At 41.3% G+C, this 12,417-nt stretch overlaps 1 protein-coding gene across 20 annotated transcripts in view; it reads right to left on the bottom strand.

Moving 5' to 3' along the window:
* The window catches only part of dst (dystonin), a 105,049-nt gene that overhangs the window by 40,188 nt on the left and 52,444 nt on the right, over positions 1 to 12,417 (bottom strand). For 18 of the 20 annotated variants that reach the window (XM_079686945.1, XM_079686928.1, XM_079686944.1 and 15 more), the window contains 12 exons: positions 7,480 to 12,255; positions 7,248 to 7,394; positions 6,930 to 7,145; positions 6,706 to 6,849; positions 6,380 to 6,616; positions 5,561 to 5,713; positions 5,231 to 5,464; positions 4,823 to 5,107; positions 3,657 to 4,205; positions 3,288 to 3,464; positions 2,188 to 2,311; positions 2 to 210 (listed from right to left, as the gene is read on the bottom strand). In XM_079686945.1, coding sequence (XP_079543071.1) covers positions 2 to 210; positions 2,188 to 2,311; positions 3,288 to 3,464; positions 3,657 to 4,205; positions 4,823 to 5,107; positions 5,231 to 5,464; positions 5,561 to 5,713; positions 6,380 to 6,616; positions 6,706 to 6,849; positions 6,930 to 7,145; positions 7,248 to 7,394; positions 7,480 to 12,255 — 7,251 coding nt within the window. The remainder of the gene's footprint in view (position 1; positions 211 to 2,187; positions 2,312 to 3,287; positions 3,465 to 3,656; positions 4,206 to 4,822; positions 5,108 to 5,230; positions 5,465 to 5,560; positions 5,714 to 6,379; positions 6,617 to 6,705; positions 6,850 to 6,929; positions 7,146 to 7,247; positions 7,395 to 7,479; positions 12,256 to 12,417) is intronic. The other 2 variants (XM_079686937.1, XM_079686938.1) reach the window with 1 other exon arrangement.

Below are 12,417 nucleotides of genomic sequence, written 5' to 3'. Positions count from 1 at the left end.
CTGCTTCTTTGCTGAGGATATTTCCAATGGATGCAGAGTCCAGGGGAATCTGTCCTTTCTCTTTCACGCTGGCCTCCACTCCCTCCATCCATCCCATCATCTCATCCAAACCATCCTGGACACTCATGGAGCGAGTCAGGGTGATCTGCAGCTTCTCATTTCGGTCACTCACAGACTTGGACAGGTTGTCATAGCGCTCAACTATGTCATCTACAGCGCAGGCAGAAAAAAAACTGGTTTAAAACTTAACGACTTCTCCTTGTTCTGGATACATTTGAAATCCAGGCAGAATCTGAGTTAGTAAAGGCTATGATCTTGGCTATGGATTACATTCAGTAAGATTTGGTAGTTAAAGCATTTTAAAGTGGAAGCCAAGAACCCAATTACTGTAGAGAGGAAGTAGAAAGGAGGCCCTCGGTGAGACATCATTTACAACGTTCAGAATACTGATGGTAACCACCAGTCTGATATTGAACAACTTCCCTACTTATAAGTAACACATTTTCGTAGGGCTATTATATTTACGTACTTTGGACTTTACTTTGTTTAGTTTTTTTGTGTCCAACTTTTTATTGTTTCTTTTTGTTGCCCTCACAGAGGGACTTATATACACAGATACAAATTATAGACAATAATACAAAAAGACAAAGAAAAAATATAGGGAATTGAACTAAATTGGGTAAAGATATTTCACAGATTAGGAGATTATCCGCATATACTGTCAAGACATTTTATGGTCTGTCTCTTTTACAACTATCTGTTTTACTTCTTTGGATAGTCTTATTTTCTGTGCAAGTGGTTCTAGAGAAATTGCAAACAGTAGCGCGGAGACAGGGCAACCTTGCCATGTGCCACGTTGAATTGAAAAACCATAGCACTTGGATTATTATATAGGAATCGGATCTTCAATATAATCATACATTTTGCCCCAAAACCCATTCTTTGCATAAACAATGGCCATTCTAGCCTGTCAAAACGTTTTTCAGCATCAACTGATAGTACAGCCGCGCAAGGCGATGTTATGTCTGCTGCAAAATGATGAATAACATGCAGTAGTGTCCTGATATTATCTGATGAGATTCGGTTTTTCATGAAGCCGGTTTGGTCATAATGAACTAATGTTGGAAGGACTTTCTCCAATCATCGAGCTATTACTTTAGCATAAAGTTTGATTTCTGAATTTATCAGTGATATTGGTCTAAAACTTGTGCATACATTTGGGTCTTTCCTCTTCTTGTGTATGAGAGAAATTATAGCTATATTGATATCCTTTTGGAAATGTTGTTCTTTGAGTGCTACATGAATCATTTCCAATAATATTGGTCCTAAATAAGGCCAAAACAGGGAATATAATTCCGGAGGGATACCATCTATACCAGGGGATTTGCCAAGGTTCATGTCTTCCAATGCTTCAGATCATTCTTTAAGTGTTATTTCACAATCTAAGCAATCAATGTCCTCAGGGGATATACCGTATATGGTAAATTCAGATCCACAAAGAAATGTTCTAAATCTACCTTTGATGTCTGTACTTGAGACGTATATAAATGTTTATAGAACTGTTCAAATTCATGATTAATACGGACTGGACAATGCCATCATTATTCGTAATTGAAGATATTTGGGCCAGCTGCTCGTTATTTCGGAGTTTACTTGCCAGCAGGGAGCTCGGTCTACTTCCATCTAGATATTCTGGGTTTCTTACCCTATGAATCAGAAATGTGGCTCTCTTGGTAAGTAGCGCATTGAGTTCAGCTTTAACTTTGCATACTGCTATCTCTTTATCTGAATTATAATGTTCCTGTAATTCTCTAATCAGTGATGTTAATGTACATCACTGCGTTGCCTTGAACATAACCTTTTACAGCGTTCCATAGATGCCTGACATCTTTGCTTTGTTATATTTAATTTTGAAACTTTCCCGAACATTTGATGTAATAATAAATGCTTGATATCTTTAAATGTGCATATTAAAAGCTGTACTCCTACTCCATTATTTGAGCATGAATGATGACACGTGAAATAATCTAATATGATTCATTTCTTACACCCTTTTTTTTGTACACACATGCATCGGGTGAAATGTTTGGAGAAAGAGTTTCAAACAAATGTTTGCAATAAATATGAACCGGCAATAAATTCTACCTTACCACGGCACTTTATCGGCTCCCTATTTTTGTTCCTCACCTACTGTCTCCTGGATTTCGTCCGAGTTGCTCAGCAGATCTCCTTCAGAAGTGATCAGAGACTCAGCCGCTTTGCGTAGTGTGTCAACAGCAGTCTGATGTCCTGTCATCTGACCTTGAAGGGCCTAGGGTTGATTAAGAAAGAAGAGGTCAGAGAAAATAAGACTGTATTGACTTGAATAAATATCCTCTTTCTTTTTTTATATTTCTACGGTGCTGTTTAGAATAAGCACTTCACCGTGTGGTGGATAGAAGAACATAAACAATTATGATGTGCAACAACTTAAGAATAATATCCATGTAATTTTTTTGTCATTTCCGGGATATGGTTAGGTGAACCTGTCTGTTTTCACTCTTGCACTAACAGAAAGGCTTAGATTCTTTAAAAGCACAGCGTTCCTCTGTAGGCCCACAGGCGCCACTTATCTGGGATCTGTGATGTAACTACCTCTCTACAGAGAAATGTTTCAGCTGACTGCTGCCAAAACTTTGACAGAGACAGGATCGTTTATTATCCTCCTCCAGGAAAGTATGAAGGCTACAAATAAACAAAGTTAAACTATTCACATGTGAGTTTGAATTTGAGCTAAAAATAACCATGTAGTACTTAAGTCAGTGGAAACACTATATAAGGTAAGGCAGGTCTATCGGAACTTGAACCTTATAACCAAGTCAATACACCACAAGTTCTGCATGTGCTACTTATAAAAAAGAAGCTATTCATAATTTATTTACTTGGAATGTTCACAACCTAACATCCAGTACAGGTCACAGAGGAAAATGTGCATTGAAACTGCTGCAAAACTATTTTCCCCGGGATAAATACAACTTTATCTTATCTTATCTAAGGACAATGTATGTCTCATACATACACCAGCTGAACTTGAACTGTTAAAATATAAATTCCAGCCCAAATGCAATGAACTCAAAAAGATCAAAAGGGCTTCTTATACAGTACTCCTGTGTCGGCCTCAGTAATTTGAGAGGCCGCACATAAATATCAATAAATATGCAAGATATGAAAGACCACAATCCGAGATAAATCTGAGGTTTGATCTCCAAGCCAAAATAAGACTCAAGCCGTGTTTTGCACTGTCTTGCCTTGGTGTCCTCCAGCTGTTTCTGTAGCGTTTGTGGGTCGGCTGCTATGGCTTCTGACTGCTGCTTTCTCCCCTCATCCTCTGAGCCGTTGAGCCAATTCAAAAGACCGGCACTCGAGTCGTCATACTTCTTGTATTTATCAACCACATCTTTGAGGTTGTTGCCAAGCTGATTGCACTGAAACAAAGGAAATGAAATGATTAAGTACACAGGTTTAATCCATGAAGATAACAGATAACTGTCACCTTGTCATCTTCAGAGTGCTCATGTGAAATATTAGTTTTACTGAAGACAAATGCTGCCGCCCAGTGGCAATAACAAGTCATTGCAACCCTACAAGCTCTATCTGATCATCTGCAGACTAAATACCTGGGAATGTAGTGTTTTGTATCGGCTGGCAGCTGAATCTAACTTGTCCTTAACCGCAGAGCAGGTTCCTGAAGTATCCACATCCAAAAGAGCGTTCTTGGCTGCAGAGTCATCAAATCGACAGGCGTTAGCCACATCCAGCACTTTCTGTCCTGACATGGTGATGAAGCGAAGGTCCCCTTTGTGGGAAATCACATCTTCTGAGAAGCTTTTCTGTCGTTGGAGTTTATCGTTGAGGATGTTGAGGGAGGCTGCAGGAGCTCCAAGCTTCTCTACGTCTGCCTCCGCCTGGTCTAACCAGCTGATGAACTCCTCCACGTCACCTTGGAACTTCTTCTGCTCCTCCTGGACACACTGCACCTGCTTCATCTGCTGCTCGGCCTGCGTCAGCGAGGCATCGTAGCGCCCCTTCAGCTCCTGGATGTTCTTCTGCAGTTTCTCCTTCTCCTCTGAAGACAGCACGTTCGCCTGCTTGTCGAGCAGAGCCTGAGCTGACTGTGTGGCCATGATCAGATCCTGCTGCTGGGACAGGATCTCCTGATGACGGGCCTGAGGGACGATAGAGACTTGAGGACACCATACCAATATGACACCCAATACCAAAGCATATAGCTGTACATATGATATTTCTCAAAGATATTGAAGTGACTGTTACTTTGTATATATTGATTGTTGTGCTTTTATTTATGTCTTAATGTGCGCATAATGTATAAATGTGTCTGTTGATTGTGTATAGGTAGGTATATACATATTTTTATATATATCTGTATTATTGTATTCAGGATTGTGGGAAACGGTATTTCGATCTCTGTCTGTACACACAAACTGAAAGATTGACAATGACAATCTAATCCATCTCTTCATCTCTTCTATTGCCAAATTTCATATTTGAAGCACAACTTCTTAGATCGTTTTTTGCATGTTAGGATGTCGCTCTTAAATGTTTTTCTACAATAACATTTTAAGCTTATTTTTAGGGTTCAGCAAATGACAGTATGACATATTGTTAATTTGACTATCTTTGTTTACTAAGTAACGCTCTGTGATCCTTAGGAACGTTTGCCCTACTAAGAAAGAAAGTCAGAGCCTGCATAAACTCCAACATGTGAGTATGAACTGTGGAGCAAGCTTAATCGCTCTACATTTGGCCAAACAAACGTTAGTACCTTGACCCTGTCATACTGCTTATCGAGGTCCAGGGAGGCATCGCTCTTCCCGCTGGTCTCTCTGCCAGAATCATTCTCAGTGGTCTGTGAAACGTTTCCATTGGCATCGTCATCCTCTGCTATCAGTTTCGTGGCTGAAGTTTCTTCTGGCAGATTTCCATTCTCTTTACTTATATGGTCGTCTTTATCCAGGTTGCTCTCGTTTTCATTGCCTATGTTGGATATCCAGTCCAGAAGTCCTTCAATTTTGTTCTTACTTTCTTCAAGTCGCTCAACAGCTGCTGCCTGAAATGACAGATGGATAAAAAATATAATATGTTGACGTTAAGTTCAGCAATATTTGAATTACACTGTAATAATAATCAAAATTCTCATGCGAAATGTGTTTTTTACAGACTGAACTCTGACCTTTTCACTCTCCTGTTTTATGGCAGTGGTCACCACCTTCTCCAGATCTTTCCTGGACTCCTCCGCCCTCTGGTTGATGAGCTTGTCCTTGCTCTTAGCCTCTTCCAGCTTGCTTTCAATGCTTGCAATTTGATCTGGGGTCAGCTTGCTCCGGTTTTCCTCCAGGAACTTTTTGGTACTGGTGATGACTTCATTTAAGGCGCTGGCATTAGTCAACACTTCCTTTTGCAGAGCCTTGAGATCAGAAGGAATAGGGTCAGAGAATCAATGTGATGAAAACGTGGACATGTGTTGTGTTTCTTAAAGGCAACGGAAATGTTTTTTTCAAACCTGGTGCTCCTGCTGGTACTGCTGCAGGTCTGTGACACACTCAGTGTTGTCAGCCTGTTGTCGATGACCAATCAGCTGGTTTTCTGTCAGGGTGAGATTATCACAAACTTCCTCCAACTTCTCTGCAAACTCCTTTTGTTTCTCCAATAAAGACTGTCAAACAAGAAAAAAGAAACCAAGTAAATATCACAGGTGGCTGTCATTAAACATACTCACATAAAACAGACCCTAAAACCTAGAACAAGGTTAACATCATCAAACCAGCCAAAACAACACTTGGAAAGACAAAGATAAAGAGAAGGAAGAAGGAACTGCTCAAGCATTTAGATGTAACACGCTAAATCTGCTCTGCATATTCCTATATTATAAAAGTGTAATATCTAGTATGCTGTAAACATGCTATTTCGCCAGCTTGGTCTCGTGGTAATAGGAACATTATGTCCAATGTGTTAATGTTTAGTTTTTTGTGTTCCAAAGGAGAAGGTGCATGTGTCCACTGTTAATAGTTCACTGGTGTCTTGAAGGCCTGTGGGATACAACCAGCACAAAGAGTTAGTTTGCAGGAGCCATCAAGCACAAGGGCATGCAACGTTGTTATTTTTCCAAAACTTTATGGTATTCACAGTAGAACCTCCAAAATCAGAATTGTATTCAATGTGTTAGAGATCAAAACATATGTTTAATGCTTAAAACTGACTTTTTACACGGCCCAATCCGCATGCACTGTGAGCACTCATTATTTAATTCTCACTCACAAACCAAACATGTATTTTTCTAAGAAACCATCTGTGATATGTCAAAGTATATCCATAGGCAGACCTTCTCCTGGCTCTCCCTCTCCCTGGTGTCCAGTAGGACATTTAGGGCACTCCTCTGGGTACCCAGTCTCTCCGTCTGGTCCCTGAACGACCGCTGCGTGGAGCTGAGGAACTTTAGGAGGTGGCTGCTCTGAGTTGGACTCAGAAACTGAGCATGCTCAGAAATAAAGCACTGGATATCAAATGTAACATCTTCCAACTTGAGCCTGACTTCTTTAAGCAGACTGCTCTCTGTGTCCTGGAGACAAATATGGAAAAGGGGCAAAGTTAGTTTCTGTAGCAGCTATAGATATTGGATGTTTGTGAATTACATTTATTTAGATATACTTTGTTCTGTTGAATCAAATGTTTCAAGGTGTCCACATCACATGTTTTCGAATCCATGTCACACTTCTCAGAGTTGTTTTTGATGAAGCCCGCTAGTTCACCAAGACAACTAATATGTTTCTGGTATGTTGATTCCAAATGTACCTAAAACAACATTTAAAGAAGTCATTAGCTAATGCAACTGTTAAACCATTGTGTTTTAATTACTAGCAATGAACACTGACCTTTCCAGTTTCCATTGCTTGAGTTAGGGAGTTACTCATTTCGGCAGACATTTGGGTAACAGCAGTAAAATTTGGCTCTAAATCCAGATATGTCGAGGCCAAATCTTGGTGAATTTGTAAGGGAATGTCCTCATCAACTGAATTTAAGAGCTGCTTGGCTTTTTCCAGATCTGCTGTGATAACACCGGCCAGTCGAGAAAACTGGGACTTCAGAGACTGCATGAAAAAGATCATCAAGTAAGGAACTAATGCATATTTGTATATACATAAGTGAAAATTAGGAGTGAATAATATTGTTCAATATTTTTAATTCCCAACCTGAAAATCCTCCATTTGGATCTGCAGGTCTTCCAGGTTGTTACCTACGGGTGGCTGGATTGAAAGGTCTTTTCTGACATCTTCTAAAACATCAGCGTGATCCTGCAGCCTCCCAACACACTCCAAATAATCCTGGACGGAAAACAGCTGATGGGAGAAGGAAACTGTTGATGAATGCTGATACAAATTTTGAAAACTAATCAAAGGGATAAGCACTCTCAATCTTACATACCTTTTTTTTGACTTCCTCAACTTTGGAGGCATCAGACGTCTGAGGCGACAGTTTGCCTGCAGCAGAGCGACCGAGACCCGAGTCGTCATCTGCTGACTCCTCCTCTTCCCCCTCTGAGCTCTCCTCCTTGATGCTCTCTAGTGTGTGCTGTCGCTCCTCCTGAGAGTCCCCCCCCAGGGTGTCACCCCCCAGGGTGCTGTTGAGAGTGTCCATCACCTCCTGGAGCATTGAAAGGTCTTGGCTCGTGGAAACAGTCCTCAGGACCTGCAGCAGCTGCATCTGGATGTTTGGAGCGACGGACGGATTTTCTGTCTTCTCATCGACTTTCTCTTTCTGCATTATCAGCTCTGAGTTTTCTATTTCTTTGTTGTTCAAACTAAGGGCATTTTGCTTCAGTAAATCCATGAGCAGGTCTGGGTGACTGCTCTCTATAAGTCCATGAGGCGAGTCTCTCTCGTGACAAACACTTTCGTCTAAAGGTGGTGGAGTTGTCTGAGCTTTAGTCACAATATTTTCATCGTCTTGAGTTTGGGCCTTTTGCAAATCACTGACATCAGTCCCTTTTGTAACAATGTCCCCCTTGTCATCTACACTTTCAGCCTGAAACCCTGATGGAGTTGAAGAGGAAGCATCAGATGTAACATGGCTTTCTGATAGGAAGTCAGCATCTACCTGGGGACGCTCTGAAGCCAACACATCTAATCTGTCTACCTCTGGAATATCATGTTCTAACAGAACACTTATTATACTTTTAGATTGCCCTGTATTCATTTCTGACTCAGACTCATTTCCACCAATATCCACATTTTCATAATCACTTTCTGACTGTGCATTTCTTGACACAGATATCTCTTTTGTATCACTGGTGAAAAGGTCCTCATGTTGCCCCTCTGGGGAAAATAATTGTGTACCTAACTCATCATCCTCTGCAGTTCTGGGCTGTGACATATCTTCATCCAACAGTGGTGTTTCAAGAGAAACTCTGTCGGTAGTTAGAGTGTAATGGTCCGAATCTTCAACATTGAAACACTTTAGATGAATTGAATGGGTTGAGGTGAGTTCATCGGAAACAACATGCAACTGTGAAGCCAACACATCTAATCTGTCTATCTCTGGAATATCATGTTCTAACAGAACACTTATTATACTTTTAGATTGCCCTGTATTCATTTCTGACACAGACTCATTTCCACCAATATCCACATTTTCATAATCACTTTCTGACTGTGCATTTCTTGACACAGATATCTCTTTTGTATCACTGGTGAAAAGGTCCTCATGTTGCCCCTCTGGGGAAAATAATTGTGTACCTAACTCATCATCCTCTGCAGTTCTGGGCTGTGACATATCTTCATCCAACAGTGGTGTTTCAAGAGAAACTCTGTCGGTAGTTAGAGTGTAATGGTCCGAATCTTCAACATTGAAACACTTTAGATGAATTGAATGGGTTGAGGTGAGTTCATCGGAAACAACATGCAACTGTGAAGCCAACACATCTAAGCTGTCTATCTCTGGAATATCAGATTCTAACAAAACCCTTATTATACTTTTAGACTGCCCTGGATTCATTTCTGACACAGACTCATTTCCACCAATATCCACATTTTCATCATCACTTTCTGTCTGTTCATTTCTTGACACAGATATCTCTTTTGTATCACTGGTGAAAAGGTCCTCATGTTGCCTCTCAGGGGAAACACGTGTTGTGCCTAACTCATCATCCTCTGCAGCAGGTATGTGCTGTGACGTATCTTCATCCACCAGTGCTGCTTCAAGTGAAACTCTGTCGGTAGTGAGAGCGTAGTGCTCGGAATCTTCAACATTGAAACACTTTAGATTAACAGCATTTGTTGAGGTGAGTTCATCGGAAACAACGTGCAGCTGTGAAGATCTCTGATCATTTTCAGAGCAGCTGGGCTCCGATCCAACACTAAAATCACGCTCTGAACAAAGCGCTGCTGGCTGAGGTAATGTAATTCTGCTGCCATCTTCTGTAATGTTGTTCTCATAGCTACAATTACCACTGAACTCCGACATGATTACACTTTCAGCCAAATCTCTTTGTGATGAGTAATCTATGCTCAGTGTTTGCCCGTCCAAATGTGACCGGACTGAACTTGTTTCATTCTCCGCTCTACTTCCCTCACACAACACATCGCTGTGTGATGAGCACATGTCCAAGTCACTCTCACTAACTGTCTGATCTCCTACTTCATTTCTGGTAATTAAATAATCATTATCAACGGGTGAGCCGTCAGATTCATGATTAATTGAAGTTGCGTAATGAGTGTGGCTTTCTGGATCAGTGATGATGTCACTCACACTAGATGACTGGGTAGTTGGAGCAGCTTTTTCTCTCACAACATCCATATCTGTCTGCTGGTTATCGATCACACCCGGTGAGTCACTGGCTTCAGTCGGGAAAAGTGAATTGTCTGTAGGATGGAAACACTCTGCGGAAACCTGACTCCACGAGGCGGGTGAGATCATCAGCGACTCCTGACCGCCAACTGAGGGAGGGGAATGATGCGGATAATCACTCATCTCTCCTACACTTCCTGTTTCCTCCCAATCCACCTCTGAATCTGCATTTCCACTTTCCTTCTCTTTATCACCTTCCTCTTGGATGAGATCAAGCACCATGACAGCAACTCTCCTCTCAGTCTGTGTGTTTTCAGCTTCAGTATTATTAATAACATGCAGACAATGATCATCAGAGATAGAGGTAGTGCAGTGTTCCTGTGGATAAATGCTGGCCTCAGGGTTTAAATCAGCTACGAATAATCCAGACTCCACTGACTCACTGATACTAATGGTGCAACCAGCCCTTAATAGGCTCTGCTGTTCCATTAAATGGATATTTGAGGATGTGGATTCATCATACACAGGCTGTTTTAAAGCAGATAGTGTGTCATCCTCATCTTCTACAGCACTTTCGTTATCCTCTGGTTGTATTCCAAGTAATACCGCCTCCAGGTCATAACGGCTCCCTAAGTGTACATCTAAAATGCCTCCTTCCTTCATTTGCCCCTTCAGAACATGAATAGCATAGTCTTGCTCATTTTCATCATCCAACATGTCCTCAGAGCTTGAAAACTCATCTTTGGTTATGTCTGTACCTTCTGACTCTGCGTCGTAGTATGGAAGTGTTTGTCCGTGGGATGTCACTGAACACTCAGAGTCTAACATCCTCGATGGGGAGGCGACATTTGTTCTGTCCACAGAGTGTAAAGTTTGAAGGGCTGGAATAGTTGGGGTATCAAGACCTTCACTATCAGCCCCACCAATTCCATTTTTGAAACTATTTTCAGGATTTCTATCTTCAAATTCTTCCCCCTGTGTCCAATTTGTGTTGTTTTGACACATGGTTTCCTCCACCACACAAAGCACTGTGGTGTCAGCAGCATCATCTAATAAATGTTCCTCTTTTAGAGCCTCGTCATTTAGATATGCTTTTTCTTCAAAGCTAATTGTTCCATTGACTGAATAATGAGGATCAAATGTGTGCAGCGTGTATTTCTCCTCTGTTTCCTCATTTATGTGCAGAGGTATCTCTAAATCTTCCTTTTCTGAAAGATCTCCTACATTCAAATTCAGACAAGTTACATTTTTCTCAGTGTTCTCGAACAATATCAAATCTTCAAGATAGATTTTAACCATTTTACTCAGCTGTCTATCGAGTATCAACACCCTCTGTCCTGACTCTGGATCGATGTAGCTGTTCAACAACAGGTAGGAGATGAATAACTGCTTTGCCTCTGTTTGTGTAGGGATGTTATCAACTTCCAAGCAATCTGCAGCATGAACGCATCCATCAACTGTGAGTTTCCTGTACATGAGCCAAGATGAAAACTTGTCGTTAAGGTGATCAGGTAACACATCAGGAATTTCTATAGTTTTCAAAATCTCTGCTGTGTAAGTGTCAATCAAATCCTTCTGTATGGCAGAGGCGATGTCCACCAGCTCGGATATTTCTGGAATGTAAAAAGCTGCTATCTTTCCCCGATTAGCCAACAGTGAGCTGGTAAACTCCTCAGTGGTCATTTGTTGATCATACTGGAAGGATGTTGTCACAGTTTGGATTTCCCCCGAGGGAGGCAACACGAGTCCAATAAAGTACTCCTGATTTTCAAGCACAATGAGAGTGCTGCTAGATCTCATCAAATCACACTGAACCGCTGCATCCACCTTTAACTTATCACTCACAACATCCTCTGTCATCTCCTGATCACTTACACCATCACAAAACAACCTCAAAGTGTTAATATCTCTCCCTGATGTCAGTGATGTTTTACTGCGGAGGCACTTTAATATCAGTCTGTTGACCTTGTGCAAAGGCTCTAGGAGTGACACATCTTCACTGGCGTCTTCCATATTCTGACTGGTGTTTTGCCTCTGAAGAATGTCTACATAGACGGAAGCAGGTATTACACCACCCTGAAACGCCCTCTCCAGGGTCAGCGTGTCCCCTGAGTAGCACACATTCAACCCATCACCGACTTCTTTGACTTCTATCAGTTTGATAATCGGGTCTTCACATGTCGCCCCTTTCCTGGCTGCTGCAATGTCAGAAAGCGACACAGAAGGGACATGTGAGCTCTGTACGCACTTGTTATCCTCGTTTAACTGTTGAAAGTGGTTCAGGGTTGATTTATAGTCGAGATCGTGAGTTTCAGACTGAAAGAGGTCAGGGGTCATAGGTTGGGCCCCTGGTATTTCACCGATCAGGCCACTCATGGGTTCTGTCCCAAGCCCTGCAACATTGGATTTTGAAACCTAAAGAAAATGGAAATTTTACAAATTACTGAATTGATTATCAAAATCTGTAGTATCCAATCATTGAAATTTGAAAATAAGTAGTCAAATGCAAGACAAAATGTTTACTTACCATCAGATAAATACGGGCATGTTAAAACACCATGTGCACAAGTGCAAGAC

Source organism: Notothenia rossii (assembly GCF_949606895.1).
Source record: "Notothenia rossii genome assembly, chromosome: 6".
In the NCBI taxonomy this organism is placed as follows: domain Eukaryota; kingdom Metazoa; phylum Chordata; class Actinopteri; order Perciformes; family Nototheniidae; genus Notothenia; species Notothenia rossii.
The sequence above is the reverse complement of the archived record's forward strand: the minus strand, read 5'-3'. Positions and strand labels throughout refer to the sequence as shown.